The sequence below is a fragment of the Labrus bergylta genome, chromosome 21 (genome assembly GCF_963930695.1).
Source record: "Labrus bergylta chromosome 21, fLabBer1.1, whole genome shotgun sequence".
NCBI lineage: Eukaryota > Metazoa > Chordata > Actinopteri > Labriformes > Labridae > Labrus > Labrus bergylta.
The window spans coordinates 13,027,666-13,044,948 of NC_089215.1; the positions used below are offsets into that span (position 1 = coordinate 13,027,666).

Genomic DNA, 17,283 nt, shown 5'->3' on the forward strand with positions numbered 1-17,283 from the left:
TGACATGTTTCTCTGTCGGACAGGAAGGGGAGGAGTCTCCGGAGGAAAGACAAGATGTAAAAAATATAACAGCTTACACTAACTTTACAGGGAAATTTAACTGTCGGACTGGCAGAAAAAAAGTTGGGTTGAAAAAGCTGCAGGTGAGTTTTGTGCATGTGTAAAAAAAAAAAAAAAAAAGACTATCACATTTCTGTGTTCGGACGTCTTTACTTGCGGGACATTGTTTCCCTGTGGGGAATGAGATGTTGTGCAGTTGTTTCTGTAATGTTGAACCTTCATCCTCACAGCAGCCTGGATAAAGTCCAGAACACACAGGGACAGCGGACACATATAAGGACGTGTTTATACTCCAGCTGGGTGTGTTTATACAAACATGTTGGACAGATGACTGAATTTCCATCAGGCAGATACTCTGTGGCAGAGTGAAATGCAGACATTAAATTATTAGGAGGGTCATGATTCAAAACTATTTAAGCATTTTCATGCACTGACAGCTCTGACAGTGAATACATTGTGTAGTGTACAGTGAGTAGATTTGTTGCGGGTCACAACAGCAAATTTCAACTCAATGCAACAAATGAAGGTTTACGAATGTTGTTTAATCTAATTCAGACACTTAAGATTCTATTTTAAAATGTAGGATTCAGGATCATTTTTGGAAATATATACAGTACATCCTGTATGTGTGTGCATCAGTGTTTCAACTTCACCGTGAACAGTTTGCAAGGCTTAAGTTGATCATATTCTCAGTTAAACACATGAGAGTATTGCACCGTTCGCTCACTAGGAACAGGATATAAACATCCTTTTGGAATGATTCGTGCTGATTTCACCCATAAGCTCACCCTAACTTCACTCTGAACTTTGATTTGAGGACTTGAAAGAGTCTGGGTAAGGTTTGGGTTACACATGTAGCTCACATCACAAAAATGTGTGCATGTGTGAAGATACTCATTGTTGCAGTCAAGTTGCAGGTGACTTCCATCAGATATTATTCATGTTGCAGGGAAAGGGAAATGTTAAAAAAAATCCAATATCCTTAAAAACAAAACGGGGGAAGAGTAGGCCTCATGACACAGCAAAGATCAAACCACAATCCTTCACTGGAGAGACGAAATACCAAAGAACATCTCCCTCTCCCCCCTGTGTCTATCTGCAGAGCATGTGATTGTCAGTAGTCTCTTCTCATTAGAGCAGAATAGACAGGTGCATGAGTGGTAGAGAGAGGGGGGATAGCCAAAATGCCCCCAAATTGACCCTGGATGAAATTCTTCTCTTTGATGGATTAAAAAAAAAAAAGTAACACTGACCTTTAACCACCAATTTATGCGCGTGTGGAACAGGACGTCCCTGCTACAGTTAAATACATTTTCTCCAGACATACCTTAAGCTATGTTACAAGAAAGAGATTGCAACAATGGCATGTAGTGTCTATTCCTCGCCCTCCAGTCAGCGATAAAATAAATTGATTTAACTTTACAAAGTCGTACAATTACAGCAACAAAGAAACTGACCTGAGAATCAGTTTGAGCAGAGATCAAGCAGCAGGAGCAGATAGAGGAAGATAAAGAGAAAAGAAGTTCAAAGCTAACTAACTCACTGGACTAGGATTTCAGACTCAGTCACATTAGTTACATCACCCAGCTCCACAAAGAAAACCCATCCAGGCCCTTACATCTATATGCATGTTAAGATCCCAATGCAGTGTGTCAGCTCAACTCACGTGCTGTGACTTCAATCAATGATCAAGAAAAAAAACAAACATACAGTGTTTTTAAAAACACAAAAGGAGCAGGTATATTAAGAACCTGAATCCACGTTAAATGTTTTACTTGAAGGAAATAGTTTGCAAATATTTCCATTGCAGTAGTTTCAGGGCATGAATACCTTCATTAAAATGCAGCACAAAAACACACAAATTATATCCCATAGGCTGCAAAAGAGCTCTACTATAGGAGATCGTCATCATCGACACACTGAGGCGGCTCAGAAAAATGAGAGGCAGCTTACTTTCACATGCAAGAGCTTGTCCCTGAACTGTAATACAGTTCAGACACATCCACACCCACACATACACACTATTTCATTTTACCAAGGTTTTCCTTGCCAACCCACTGAGTGCACATACAGATTAAATGTAGCTGCCCGGCAGGGCCATAAACATACTGGCCAACCTCTTATGCTGGATCTATCACAACACTTTATGCATATAGACATTAACAACATGCTTCTGTACAAAACGAAAGGCCTTGTTGAGTCCACTATTAATAATATTTCATACAGTTCAAACAACTTTATTAATCACTCTAGGGACAATTAATCCAGAGCAGTTTATAAGCTACAAAAAACACATAAGAACACAAGGATGTACAGACAACAACAAATGATACACAAGATATATATTATAGTGATAAACTAAAGATCCAAGATGGGACCGATCCGATTTAATATCTGTATCAAATCAGATATTATTGATACCGGTATCTGATTTCAGACTTACATTGCCAATCTACATCACCGGTCAAGAAAGATCTTTAGGCACTTTAAACATCCTCAGCTCGCTTTGAAGACATTCAGACTGAACTGCAAGGTCCCACAAATCGTCTCCATGACGACATTCAGACGAGATGGAGCAGCTCCTTCTATCTGATCAAAAGTACAATTCTTGAACTTTAGCTTAAACGATTTAATTTATAAAACCTTACAGTTGCTGCTCCCTGTTTGTACGTGAAGCCAGCACAAAGTTCACATTAATTTATTTTCTATTTGATGTTTTTGCTCTTGGAATAGGAAATGCAATACCTGGTTTGCTATAGCCTCGTGTAATCTAAGACATAATTCCAACAACAACAATTATTATTTTAATTATGATTAAAAAAATATTGATATCAGTGCTTATCTGAATGGAATCACAACTGGAACAAAAAGTGAATCGGTGCATCTCCTCTAAAGATGTCAACATTTTCAATACTTTTTGACACCACTTGTTTTAAAACGATACAAAACTACAGAATGTTTAAAAAAAATTTGCTTTAGGATTGTTTTCTGACCCAGGACCAGCGGAAACTCATACAGCTATACAGACTCACACATTGTCTCTTCAGTTGATTTAATGTTCTCGTAACTCAAGTTGCTGATATAAACTTTCCATCCACAACACACTTTGGTGGATGCAACAGTGGGATTTATAGTTTTATATACAGATACAGAATTTGATGATCGATAGCATCAGAAAGAAATAACCTAAAAAGTAACTACAGATTATTGGCAATGTTATGGTACCAAAACAATGCTAATATGTTCCAATTTAGAAGGTGTGCAGGAGTTAACTTGCAATTTGGCAGTTAAAAACTAGACATTAAACAAATTTGGATGCCTAGGACTCGAATTGAGCTCCTGTGGTATTAAATCAGGTATTGGTTTAGTTTAGAAGGTTGCCACTTCTTGGTGAATGATATATGTCATCTCTAAATCAATGGGTTAATAGGAGGGAGATGTAAGTTTAATATTTGAAAATTGTGATTTTCTACTCCACGTTGGGAGAAATGCAAAAGGTATTGCAGCAGCCCAGGGTTTATTCTCCAATACTTGTGTGAGTTAATCAAGTCAGTGTTAGGGTTGATCTCCATGTGTGTGTTGTTAAGTGTAAATGCAGTGAGTGATGTTCATAAACTTACATATTCCTTGACGTTTTTGGTCTTGACAGCTTTGTAAGAGTTGTATGCAGGATACAGAGTCCCGAACACCAGCCTGCAGGGAGAGCACACAAGAGACATGTTAAATAAACACTTTAAGCTACTCAATTATTATTTTATGCAAACTTGGAAACAAACACAGAACTAACAGTGCTGGTCTGATGTGTATGATGTATTACTGTTAAGTCTCTGACACACCAAGCAGACAGCAAAGAACTAGTGGCGACGAAAACCAACTGTGGCGTCGCCTCACGTCGCCTTTTGTCTTGGACAATAAGTTGCACCCACCCCCTCCCCTTTTGTGCACCCTCACTTACATGCACAAGCGCTGTTGTTCCACAAGTGGACTTCAGCTCACGCTTTGCGTGTGGGCTAGTGCACGCATGAGAGCGAGCAGGGAGACAGGGAGGCGCCTGATTGGTTCATCAGATTGGTACCTCGTGGCAGACATTGGTGAAAGTTTTTACAGGCTTACAACTGATACAGATGACGGATTTTCATTGTTGATTTTTCAGAGAACATGAGTTATTAATGTCTGTCAGGACCTAAAGACAATTTCAACCAGAATCTGAAAAAAATATATCTGGAGGAAATTACCAACCCTGACTTAACTTGTCAAATTTGGATAACTTTCGATACCACAGGTTTTGAAACAGCCAGACTCTATTATTCTAATGATTAATAGTATTGACTTCAGAACTTCAGAAAAACTTCAGATCTTCTGTTGTTTTTCACAGACAGCTGCCACGTGTGAAAGAGAGAGACAGTACTGAAATGTTGCTACAGTATTCAGCGTTTCCCCCAACCATTATATTAGGGGGGCGGCCGCCATCCTGGTACGATGAAAACCCTCATTTGAGCTTCTATAGACTTATTTAAAGTAGAAATGGATATCATAATAACCATTCACCTTCACCTCATCTCTATACTCACATGCGGGATATTTCACAACTACGAATAAAGCACCGACCACCTACAACACAGCAAGACTAAAAGTAACTGTTCAACATCTACTGACATCAATGGAGCTCTTTTTTTTTTATCCTGACTTGCTCGGGGGATGAACGCACAAACAATAGAATGAATATCCACACCCTCGCTCACAGACACACACAGTAACAAGGGCAGTTTGTCCAACCTCTCTGCTCTCAGCTGCACCCCATATATTCTTCTGACAGAACTGTGTGTGTGTGTGTGTGTGTGTGTGTGTGTGTGTGTGTGTGTGTGTGTGTGTGTGTGTGTGTGTGTGTGTGTGAGAGAGGAGTGAGCAAGAAAAACGACTAGATGAATTTATAGCCTGACACTCCTTCCCTCCATTCCCACTCTCTAGCATTCTCCTTCTTCTTCTTCCTCCTCCTCCTGCTCCTCCTCCTCCTCCTCCTCCTCCTCCTCCTCCTCCTCCTCCTCCCCCTCCCCCCGCACGTCGCCAGCACAGTTTGTTCTTTGCAGATCTGCCTAGTATGCATGCTGGATCTGGATCTGTTCAGCTGGACTACAGTCTGACTGCATACCAGGGCTTCACTGCTGCGACGAACTGCTGCATTTCAAGAGCTTTCCCCACATTTAATCACAAATCAGAATCACTAAACAACCCACACACAAAATGTTGGAGTTGTGTGAATTTGTTCTTTTCATTGGGGGGGAGAAGTTGTTATTAACATATTCTCCTGTCATCATCATACAATCCTGCTCCACCTGGATGCATTACAAGCAAATAATGTCAAATGTGGACTAGTTTTTAGTTTGCCTCCAATTCAAGATTGGGTTGTCAAAGAACCAGATTTATAAACTAAGATATGAAAACTTAAACGTTCATAACACCTGTTTCGTTACCAATGGCGATTTAAAGCATAAGTCATAAAAGCACCAAATATTCTGCAATTTGTTGTTTTTTTAATACCAAGTTAGTCTGAGTGAGCAACACATTGCACTACAATGTAACAGCTTTTTCACCTAATATGAGTAACATTTGTTAGTTAGCCACCACGGACCACAGTAGGCTGAAAGTGATAAAGTTACTAAACAAACATCAACTCCTCCAGACAAATTCAAGTTTGCTGAAAGGAAAAATTCAAACTCAAACTGCAAACAAACAAGACATTTACTTTAAAACTGAAGTTCAATATTTAAAGCATCTCAACACTTTCTTTTCTCTGTAAAAAGACCAACAAACCTCATCAAGAAATAACGGCAGGTTTTTTTTTTTTTAGCTCTAAGCGAGGACCTCCATTATGCATACGCAACACTTCCTGTCTGGGAACAGTTGTATTGATTGTAGAGGAAGGTCAATGTTTCAGCAACTGCTGCCAAACAGTCCCCACTCTCTAATAAATTTACATCATTGAAAAACTGACAGCAATTTGAGAAAGACGTTTGTGTTGTTGGATGTCAACTGGAACGAGACCAATAGGGACAGAATAGTGTGTTCACACATGCACAGAACTCCTGAAAAGGTTCCAGTTTTCTGCATGTGTAAACAATTATGGCCGAATTTTTCACTCTGACGATGCAGACTCAGGGTAAGTCGTTGTGACTTGAGCTTCTGGATTTAAACTGACCCTGTTTTTAAGTTGGCATCAGGAGGAGACTGGGGGGAGACGGAGGAGACAAGACCCCTGGTTACTTATATAAGAAAACCTGACACACCATGCTAAAAGTGTTCAGCACTGTAAAAGTCTGTGCAGCTTTGCACTGTCACTGTCAGTTAAATCAAAGCTGGAGAAACTACAGTATCAAGGTGTCTGTATTTAATGTGATCAAACAATAACAGATGTGCAAAGAGGGCCAAACACCAAGTATACACACAAAGCAAAGAATGTGTGAACTAAATGCACCTTCTGCAGGAACTCTATCCTTATTCAATGTTGCACTTTAGATTTAACCTCTATCCTACTTACCCTTTCATAGTTCTTCTGTTAAACTGCATGGACTTGTTATGTTGCCATGTCAATGCAGTCACCAGAATTTCAAACTCTGACATGATCCTAGTCAAAATCAAACGATATCAATAGCTGGTTTGATACCTTGCTATAAAAGTATAATACATATATTGGGTGCTCTATTGTTTTTAATTACCAAAATTGCAAATACATTGGCAGCAATTGTGTGCAAAAAGGTTGCCATTGTATTTGTGCAATTTATAAAGGTTCACAGCTGTCAACTCCCCTGCTCTATGTCGGTTTTTAAAAGACATAAACATAACTATTGTATTTCTATGAGAAACAAAGGACTTGATTAACACCAGTATTGGTAGAGCTGTGAACAGGAATGGACCCCCACTACTATCTCTCGTTATCTTGTGGTTTCTGTACTTTTCGATACCCTCTGTTATTAAAAACATCATTATATCTTTTTGAAACCTGTGTTGTTAACTATTCAGTATCGCATAAAGAAAACAGAAAAAAGCAGTTCGTATGTACTTTTTTTTGTTATCTGTCGAGCTGAGACTTAAATAATCTGTGTGTACGGTATGTGACTCCTGCTGATTGACCGAAATGCAGTGGGCAGCACATGTCATGCCAAGCCCCTATGTTGAAATTAAACATTAGGATATAGCCAGAAGATTGATCATTTAATCAAATGGTCAGGATTAAGTGGAAATGAATGAATAAATGAACATTTAGCATAAGGCCATTACATTTTTAACTCAAATAGGAGCGCTGACTCACTGAGCTACAGTTGAATGATAAAAAGAGTGGAGGATTTTACGATAACCGCAACCTACAAACACACACATTGTATATTCCTTCTGAGCAGACTAGAGTGCCTTCAGCGGCAGGCTGACAGCCAACAAACACAGCAGTTTATTTTCCTGCTGTTGCTATAGAAACAACTAGGCTGCCAAAGCTGTATTCTGTAACTTCCACTCAATTTTTCTTTATGTGTTTTAAGGTATAAAACAATACCACTGAGCTTTCTAAACACACAAAAATGAAAGTTTGTGAATGAATGGTTTTACTTTCACTCTGACATGGCCTGTGGGTGTGTTTGCATGTTTGTAGTGGAGAATCTGGTTGCACAACAACCCAGACAAAGCACACGGTGGGGTTGGAGCATTGTTGTAGAAACATAAATATCAGGTTGGCCTCTCTTAATGTTTATTTTGTATCTCTGTCTGTAGCGCAAGTTAATTATAGAACAAATACACAAATGCCCTTTCTCTCTTCCTCTAACACTATAATTTGAAGGCTGCGTTTGGCAAGCAATCGATCTAATGAAGGGTGATGCTGATGCTGTGATAATAGCGGGTATTTGTGTATCAATTGCTCCTCGGAATGAGCTTTGTCTGCAGCCTGAGTGTACTCACAGACCTCCTGCACACACAAGGCTGGCTTCATGGTGTTAGGGAAATAAAGACAGTAATAAATAAACAACAACAACAAGTGCTATCTACGTAACAATTATGAAGTCGAGGACTTGAATTCCCTTAAAGGGGTCATATTATGCTTTTTCTGGTTTTATATGCCCTTTAGTGTGTTTTCCAAGTGTCCTGTGCATGTTTAGGCACATCTATTTGCAAAAATTCAAAGTCCGCGGAAACGCAGCTTCTCCTACGTCCTCCTGTTAGCTGTAGCATTAACTGCATGTAACGCTCGGTTCTAGCCCCCCTCGAAAAAAAATTGCCACTGTGACGTCTTGTCAGTGTGAGATCACTGATCTAAGCCCATTGGCTCGTTGTGGCAAGCCCAGCAGCTCATGTTGCACGCCCGTTAACTTCTGTAGCACGCCCACAATATGCCGTAGCCTGCGGTAGCACAGTAGTGCTAAGGTGCTGATGTTTTTGCTCTCCTCGGAGCCAAAGTGGCTGCATTCCCAATATGGTAAAAGGGGCGTGACATTTCCAAGAACCGTGCTGAGCGACTGACCAATTACGGCAGAGCCGACAGGCCGACCAATCAGATCCGACTTGGCACACGTGGGGACTCTGAACGTGGGCACTTCAGAGCCTTAGAGAGAGTCAGAAGCGAGCCGGTGCATGGAGCGGCAGTTCATGAAAACAGACACTTTTTTAGAACTTTAGCTATTGTGAACATACTTTAGTAGGTACATAGATTAAATATACAAACCCCAAAAAGGGCATAATATGACCTCTTTAAGGCCCTGACACACCAAGCAGAGAACTAGTGGTGACTGTGGCATCGCCTCACGTCGCCCTTTGTCTTGGCCAAAAAGTTGCACTACAACACACCGCAAAGACTGCAGCCAACGGCCAACCACCACGTACGTTCTGCACATGCGAGAGAGGAAATAACTCTCCATGCCAGAGCAGGCGGTGGTAGTTCGTTGTTATGATACGAGAAGACCATTTTTCGAGAATAATGTCTGATAAAAAGTTGAAAATGGCGCTGGCGTTGTCAGCCCTTGGTCTTTTAGTGGAACAAGAAAAGAAGAGGCGGAGCCGACAAATAAGGAGAAACCGCACTAATGGGTGAAAGCATGGATACTACAGCGGCATGCTCAAGAGGCTTTCCTGAACCTGTGTCGAGAGCTGGAGAGAAATGAAACCTCCAAACAGCCAATCAGAGACATTCCTCTCAACGACTGCCGAATCCGATTCATCATGTCGAATCTGCCAAAAAAAAAAGGCTGACGATGCCCCCGTCTCATGGAGTGTTACAAATACTGTTGTGGAAATAAAGCAGCTTTTTTATATTTCAGTGAGTCTGTTGTGCAATATATGTTTTAGTGTGTAGAAGGCAGTACACTTGTTTGTGGTTTCTGAAGCAGCATAAATCAGTTTTACAATCCAGTCTGAGGTCACTGTATGGAAAACTGTGGGACTAAATCCAGGGTACCAACCAAACTTAGCATTTTGTGTACTGTTGCATTACAGCTGATGAGACAGCCATACTTCTACTCAGTTATGAAGCTCACCTTACTGCAGAAGTTGTTTTTAAAAGTAAAAAAGACAGAAAAAGTCTAACACTACTCTGTAATACTGCCAGGTTCATCAACCATCAGCCACAATGACCTTTAAGGGCTTAAAGGCACATTTACCTCATTCAGAGTAACGTCTTAAACAAAGCTCACACAAGGAGCTGAATGTCCACTGAAATAATCTTGAAACAATTTTGTGAGAAACAGGGCCCCTTTTTTTCTATATCCAAAACTAGAAACTCTCCATTTCCCCTCTCTCCCTCCTGTTCCCGTTCTTCCCGTTTCAACACCTTCCCCCCTCTGCCTGCATGCAGCTGAGAAAATAGCCCTGGTGCTTTTAGATGGGCCGCTGCTCTGGGCTCCAGGTCAATTTCTCTGGTTTCCTGACACCGTACACCACCAACAACCAGATGGAGGGAGGAGAATGACAGGACGACAAGAGAGCAAGAGAGAACAAGAGCAATAAAAAACAACAGACACACCGAGAAGGAGAGGGGGGAGGGATCGACAGAGGGGAGAGAAGAAAAATGATTTCAGCTTCCAACATCTGGTTTGAGCTTCAGGAATAAGAATTTGATTACATGACTTTTCCCCTAAAAACACAGAGGGGGGATTGTTGAGAGAACTGCAGCTACAGCAATTGAGACTGGTTCAGGTCCAGGTCTGTTCATCCCCACAGTATTTCCTCACAGGGAAACAAAGGACATACATCATTTACACCCGGCTCATAGCCCTCCCAATGTTCCCACGTTACTAAAACTTCCTTCACAAACTCAAACTTCAGCTAAATGCTTTTATTTTATTTCCGGAGACATATACATGACGACAAATATGACACAGATGGACCTGACAAACTTTCCAAGTCAGACAAACGACAAACAGGCTGAAAAATTGAATTTCAGTCTTTGTTGCAGTTTACACAAAGGTTGTTAAAATGCCCACTACTTCAAAACTTTTGAAACCACACGTTTTAAAACCATAAAATCATAATATTCTCCTGAGGAGATTGTGTTGTGAGTGCATGTTTGTGGAGAAATGAGTGAGCGTGACATCTTTTGTTTCTTTTGTTCAGATGTTTATATTTTGTTTAAAATAAAATGAAATGGAGAGCAACAACTGAAAGAGAAGCTTTTGTTGAGACATGATGGCTTGATACACTTATCTTTACGATGTCTATATCATTGTATATTTCTACATGAAGCGATTTATGCACGTCTTTTGAATTCTGGACCTCACGGATAAAGAACAAATATATTAAAAAACTTAACAGCTTCAGTCATATTTTTTTACCAAAAGCTGCTGTGAGCAAAAAAAGAGAGCACTCGGTCTAAATAAAGACAGCGCGCAGACGTTTGCCTGCACTTTTTGGCCGTTAAAAACAAGAAATGTCCAAATATTGGGTTCCTAGGGCTTGTATTTTAGTTGCTGTACAGTTAACACTATAATCACACTCTGCATGCTTGTAATATATCCAGAGGACTTTATACAAACACAGAAACATCTGAAACTTCGGGACTTAAGACTTCTTCAAGCAAGGAGAGCTATTTCACTATGGACGCCCATCATTGAGAACGTGGATTCTTTAAGTCTGTATTAGTCCGGAAAAAGACAAACTGTCATTAAAGCCAAGCAGAAAGACTTTTTTTCAGCTCTGGGAACATGAACATTATAGAGGCCACAAATATAGGAAAAGAGGGGAACATTTGATTTATATTCTAACAATTATATGTATTCCATTACCCGAAATCTATGCAAGTTGAATGAGTTTGTGTGTGTCTCTTTTCTGTCTCAAACTGTTCAATGCTTATCCTATTTGATTTGATCTTTTGACGAGAAATATCAATAAATCAACTGGCTGGAATGTGGAATGTTTAACCCACAGAGGCGAAATGGTGGATAAGACTGCTCACACGCCGTTCCTGTCGCACTTCGGCAATGCACATAATGCAATGTGAATTCACACCCAGGCACACCAATACTACGTGGATGGAAACATGTTTAAGTTCAATGAAGTCTTGATGGTGGAACTTCACTACAGCGCAGCTGCAGAGGCACAATCTGTAAAGGGCTCAAGACTCCTCCTCATGAACGCTCTTCCTTGTCACCCTGTTACCTAAACCAAACTGACTATTGGGCGAGAGTGGCACACACTCCACAAAAATCTCACCGGCATTCATCTGAAAAACTTATTGAGAAAATGTTGTTGGAGATTTAAGCTCTCATGAGCCTCTGGCAGTCAACGTGCACCATGCATCCTGCTCATCTTGAAAGGCTTGTTCTTTAATCTACTGACACAAGCAGACTGAAGGAGACATGCTGTACACAGCATTTTAACTCTGTGCAACACAACCACTGGTTTGAATATTCAAACTTAAACCTAATTAAACCCAACAGTCTGACAGCATATACATCTTAAAGTATAACCTCTGGGTTAAACAAAACCATCATAAATTGGTGTGGGGGGCTCATGGTTGTATTAACTTCCTGTGCTTCTTTAATGGTGCTGCTACATTTTTAAAAGAACAATGTCTGCTGTGTGATAATCATCCACATTCTCTGGAACAGTTTCTGTGCTATCCATGGCAGTTCAACTCAGAGAACTCACATTTCTTTGTCAACACTAAGAGGGCGGCTCCAACACAGAGAAAGAGCTGGACAAATAACTTGAAGCCATTCCTTGCAGGCTGACGCCTAAAAATAGCTGGTCATGAAGTGCTGAGTTGAAAACCAGAGTCTGGCTATTTCTACTGCTGCACGACAGACACTTCAGAGGGATGATGGAAATGGAGATGTGTTGAGGTAAAAAGGGGGAGTGAAAGACAACCATTTGTACTGAGGTTCTCCTTGGCTGGTTTTCTTGCTGAATTTTGTTCTTGAGAAAGTAAACACAGAAAGTACAGAATGAATAAAAATACATTTCAGTTCTCTCTGCCTTTCCCCCAAGATTTGTTGATGAGTCAGATTACAGCAAACAAAAAGATAACATTATCTAAACTCCACTGAGAAGGTGTAAGTTACCACAATAGACACCCCTGATGAAAATGTGAATACTTCTGACAGGACAACAACCAAGTAAAAGAGATAAGGCCATGAGAACATAATGTATGGGCGCACTCACACCAGGCAATCCATATCTTGCCCAAGCACGTTTGACCCCCAAAGTCATTAAAGAATATCTTCCAACTATTCTGAAACTTTGCACAAACGTCTGCACTTTGACCTGCAAAGTCAAAAAATTGATTTTGAATTACCAGTCTTGTCAGCATTAATGTGTCATCGCGACAACCTTTTACATCTCAGGGAAACCTGTACATAATGTTGTAATATATTTATATTAGTGATGCAACAATTCACTCAACTCACAATACGATTCTCTCACCATTTATTTTACAAAATGAAACTGTAGACAAATGATGAGTGAAACAGATTCCTGTAGGGGCTGCAGACCCGCTTGTCAGTGTGGTTTGGCCTTTTAATGTTTTGTTTTTATCAACAAGGGGAGGTGATTGGAGCTTCTTATTGTGGTGAGGATTAAATGCTGCATCATGCTGGTTGTGTTATTTGTGTCGTTCTCTGTCTTCTTGTAATATTTGCACACAGTTTTTGTCTTGTCTGTTATCTTCTCACCTCTTTCATTTTCTGTCTTGGGGAAGCCAAAATGCTTCCACACCTCAGATTTTAATTAAAAACGGTGCTGCCTCCTCAATTTCTAAATCTTGCTTTACAGCTGCTGACACTCACTATATTATTGAGATTCATTTTTCAGCTTTGAAATCGCTTTATCATGATTAATCTTTACATCCCTCCTTTATGTTGTTCTATGTCCTTCTTCTCTCTTATGAAATATGTATGAGCATGTACGTATGTGTGCGCCGTGCATGCATGATTGGTTGATTTGTATTTTACTCTTGCCATCATCTGCCCAGGGACAACAGGACAACAATTAGCTAGTTAGCTTAATCTGGTAAAAAGCATTTCTTCTCTTCTGAGACTAATGTTTTGTACACTGTCCTAGATTAAAATAAACTAATAAACTAAACGTAGTGTGAGTGCTCCCTGCTGTGCTCAAGCACGGTACACTTTCGTGGCCCTGGCATGGTTGGAAGAGTTGTACTTCTGCATGGTGTGGTTGCTCATGCACGAGCAGAAACATGCGTATACAACGTGGACATGACGTACAATCTATCGCCACCTTGCATTATTGAGAAATCCAGGAGTGTTAGAAGGCCGTATCTGCCCAAAACAACTCGAAATAAAACACAACGTTGGTGTTCTGTGTGTTGTTCTCCGTTGTGCTGACTCTGAGTCTGCCTTTACGACGTGATGACATAATTACAAGAGGTGACCATGCTCAGGCCCGGTTGGGTCTAAAGCAATTTGAGTGCAGTCCGGCAAGGGATTGGGGAAGGGGGACAATCGTGCTTAGGCACGGTACAGGGTCTAGTGTGAGTGCGCCCAGCTATAACTGGACTAAAATGTTTTTTTAAAGCATAACTTTATAGTAATGTTTACCCCTAGCATCCACACTACTACTCTCTCTTATTGCCAGTTCACCGCCCCACAATTATGCACCTGTCATGTCTCACCTTCAGTATAAATGTCACAAGGGTGTAATAGTGGGACCAAGGCCCCCCCCCCCCCCCCCCACCTCTGTGCTGCTAATAACAGAGGTGTTACCTTTCTCCCCTCTGAGTGTTTTTATCTGAATTTCTATGTGTACAGTTCATGAACATTATAGGCTTGATGCAACTTAAGATAGTGCTGCATGGATTAGCACCTCCTTTGACTGACCTTGCCAGTATTTTCTTTAATAGTTGAAACATTTCCCTTCATAAAATATCACATGAATTTAACATTATACGCCCTGATAATTAAATTACCAATTAACTTCATTACACAATGCTGTTGGTTAAAAAAGGGGACTGGTACCACTGCTTATAAAAATTACAAATGTCTGCCAATGCATTTTTTGAGTGTCTTGAAATGAGATTTACTTTCCAAATTAGTGAGAATATAATTTCAAGACACTTCTTCAGAAATGTACCTAGCCTTATTGGCAGAGATGTTCACTTATTGCAAACATTTCAGGCCTTATTTTTTGCTTTTAGTGTCTTGGAGTAATATTTTTTATCAGGATTTATCGGTTGAATGTGGATTATACTAAGAGTAATTACATTTTTTTGACTAGAAATTAAACATCTACACTTGCTATGACTAAGATTGGAGTTTTGCAGTGTTCATTTTCAGGAGATATTTTCTGTTAGATTCCAAATTGCTTTGTTAACTATGGCTGTGATACACTATTCCATTCAATAGCTTGCTGGAAAAAAGCAGCACTAAGTAGCAGAAGGTAAGTTCAGAGTACAAAGATAAAAACAGGTTCTGAGAAGAAGGAGACTGAAATAGTCATGTGGTCCTGCATTCTGACTTGAAATGTGTGCTGATGTCTGACAAGAGGTTACAAAAGAATGTGTTTAGTAACCAACATCAGAGAAGGAGGAGAGGCGTGTGATATTTTTCCACCACTCCCTTCTGTACTTTTCACTACATTCCTAAACTCCATTAGCACCTAGTTATGCAACTACTTCTCCTGAACATAGACACAGCCAAAGAAAGCAAGACAATAAAAAGGGCATGCCGCTGAGTCAAATGGACAAAACTAGGGGCGATCGAGCCTTTTTCTGTTGCAGCTCCGACACTTTGGAACAGATTACCATTTAAAATAAGATCTGCTGCCACAACTGAGCAGTTTAAGTCATTTTTAAAAACCCATTTCTTTTCCTTGGCTTTTACCTCTAGTTGAGTGTTTTATCCCAGCAGCAGTGTCTATTAGAACTTTTACTATTGTTTTGTGTTTTAATTCACTTTTAATTTTTGCTTTTACGTGTTTTTATGATGTTTTGGATGCAATGTATTTTGCCTGATTTACTGTACAGCACTTTGGTCTACCTCGGCTGTTATAAAATGTGCTATATAAATAAAGTTGACTTGACTTTATTAACAAAAACAAAAAAAACACTGGAGTGCTTTAACCTAAGGGTCTGAACCTCGGCATTTGGGATTACATCAGTATGATAATGGAAGACAAGAACCCAGTAACCAAACAAATCCATGAAAATCCACTTAAGATTAATTTGCGGACGTCTTTCTTCCTGTGTCCTTGCATTGTTATGGCTGCCAGGTTAAATTGGGCAGAGCTGGCTTGCTAATAATATCTCCAAGATGACAGCTGTACCTGACACTCCCTTACAGATGAACGTGTCCAGGCTTGAACGCTTCCACCTCACCGATACTTTAAACAAAGAGTTGCATATTGATAGGTTGACTCATCAACAGTGCGCATGACTATTATTCATAAACAACAGTGGTAGCATTAGCTTTTGGGGGCAAACTTGCAACGAGGCCTTCGACTATTTAAGCCAGAAAAGAAACAGCCAGGTGTGCTTGTACCGATTTGAAAGCATTATTAGCATAAATACTGACTCTTTTACAACAAACACATCATATTTAAACCAGTACATAGACATAAAGCGGTCATCTCGACGGTAAATTAGCCAAACAAGCTAACAAAGCTCATCCACCATCAGCTGCCCTTAATCATCTCCATGAGGTTGGAGGCATAAAAACTTCAGCTCTCCCTTTCAGCTGTCTTTGTACTCACACAACGCTTCTTGAGATTAGCCAGGACACCATGTTTGTGTCTCTTTGTTGTGCAGGTCCGTGTCAGTGGTAGACGATAGTCCCGGTGGTGTTAACGCTAGTGGTTAGCCGAGCCGTCGTGAACTTCTTCCAAGCCAAAACTTCGACGAGCAAATCCAGGACCGCCTAATTATCTCGCTTTACATCAGCGGAACATGTCTGAAAAGCTTTCAATCCGTCTTAATAAGCGTCACCGTCCACTCTTACTACTGATGTTTAGCAGCAGTCTCTTATATTCCCTTCAGGTTGTTTCCTCTTCCCTTCTCTACTTCACCCAGCAGTTCCCCCCTGGCACCTGAACGCTGCTCCGCTCGGACAGCCGCTGACGTCAAACAGGAAAAGAACAACCTACCGCGCCTGCTATTGGCCAGCGTGGTGTGTTTACAACGAACACACGTTCTCATTGGTTAGCCAGCGTTACTCGCGTCACCCGTGCGCTTGATGGAAGCGGTGACATTTCAAACGCAACACCTCCGCTCTGATTGGCCAGTCTTCAACTCGTGGCGGATTCTAACCAATGGGAGAATAAAGCAATGAGATGAGGGTTTCCAGGCGTTGTTGTCGGGGGAAAAAAAGCATTTTTCCCACCATAGAAATGAAAATGACCCCGTCTAGGTTCCCCCATACACAAAATGATGAGGACAAATTCAAATAGTGACAATAAATAGTGTATATATCAGTGTTTGCATCTAGGCAATTCTTTATTATTCACAAGATAATTTATTTAATGTCTTCTGAATCGACCAAAGGAAGTGCCACCGCCTGTAAGAGGGACTCATTGACACAAATCAAGCGACCTCTTTTAGACCATAATAACTTTACATTAGGATAAGCAATTATTGAACCACAGATGTATTCTTAAAAGTATTAAACAATTATGTGTAATGGAACTGTTAAATAGTCAGCCTCCTTTGCTGGGCAGAAAACAAAAACAATCCACTGTCCTATCATCTATCTATCATCTATCTATCTATCATCTATCTATCTATCTATCTGTCATCTATCTATC

General features: G+C 40.4%; 1 protein-coding gene across 1 annotated transcript in view; it reads right to left on the bottom strand.

The window, feature by feature from the left end:
• The window catches only part of reep3b (receptor accessory protein 3b), a 35,883-nt gene extending 19,295 nt beyond the window's left edge, over nt 1–16,588 (bottom strand). Inside the window, exons 1-2 of the mRNA XM_020640032.3 lie at nt 16,237–16,588; nt 3,681–3,753 (exon numbers count right to left, since the gene is read on the bottom strand). Of these exons, the coding sequence (XP_020495688.1) occupies nt 3,681–3,753; nt 16,237–16,268 (105 nt within the window). The 5' untranslated portion in view covers nt 16,269–16,588. The remainder of the gene's footprint in view (nt 1–3,680; nt 3,754–16,236) is intronic.
• Between the last annotated feature and the right edge of the window lie 695 nt (nt 16,589–17,283).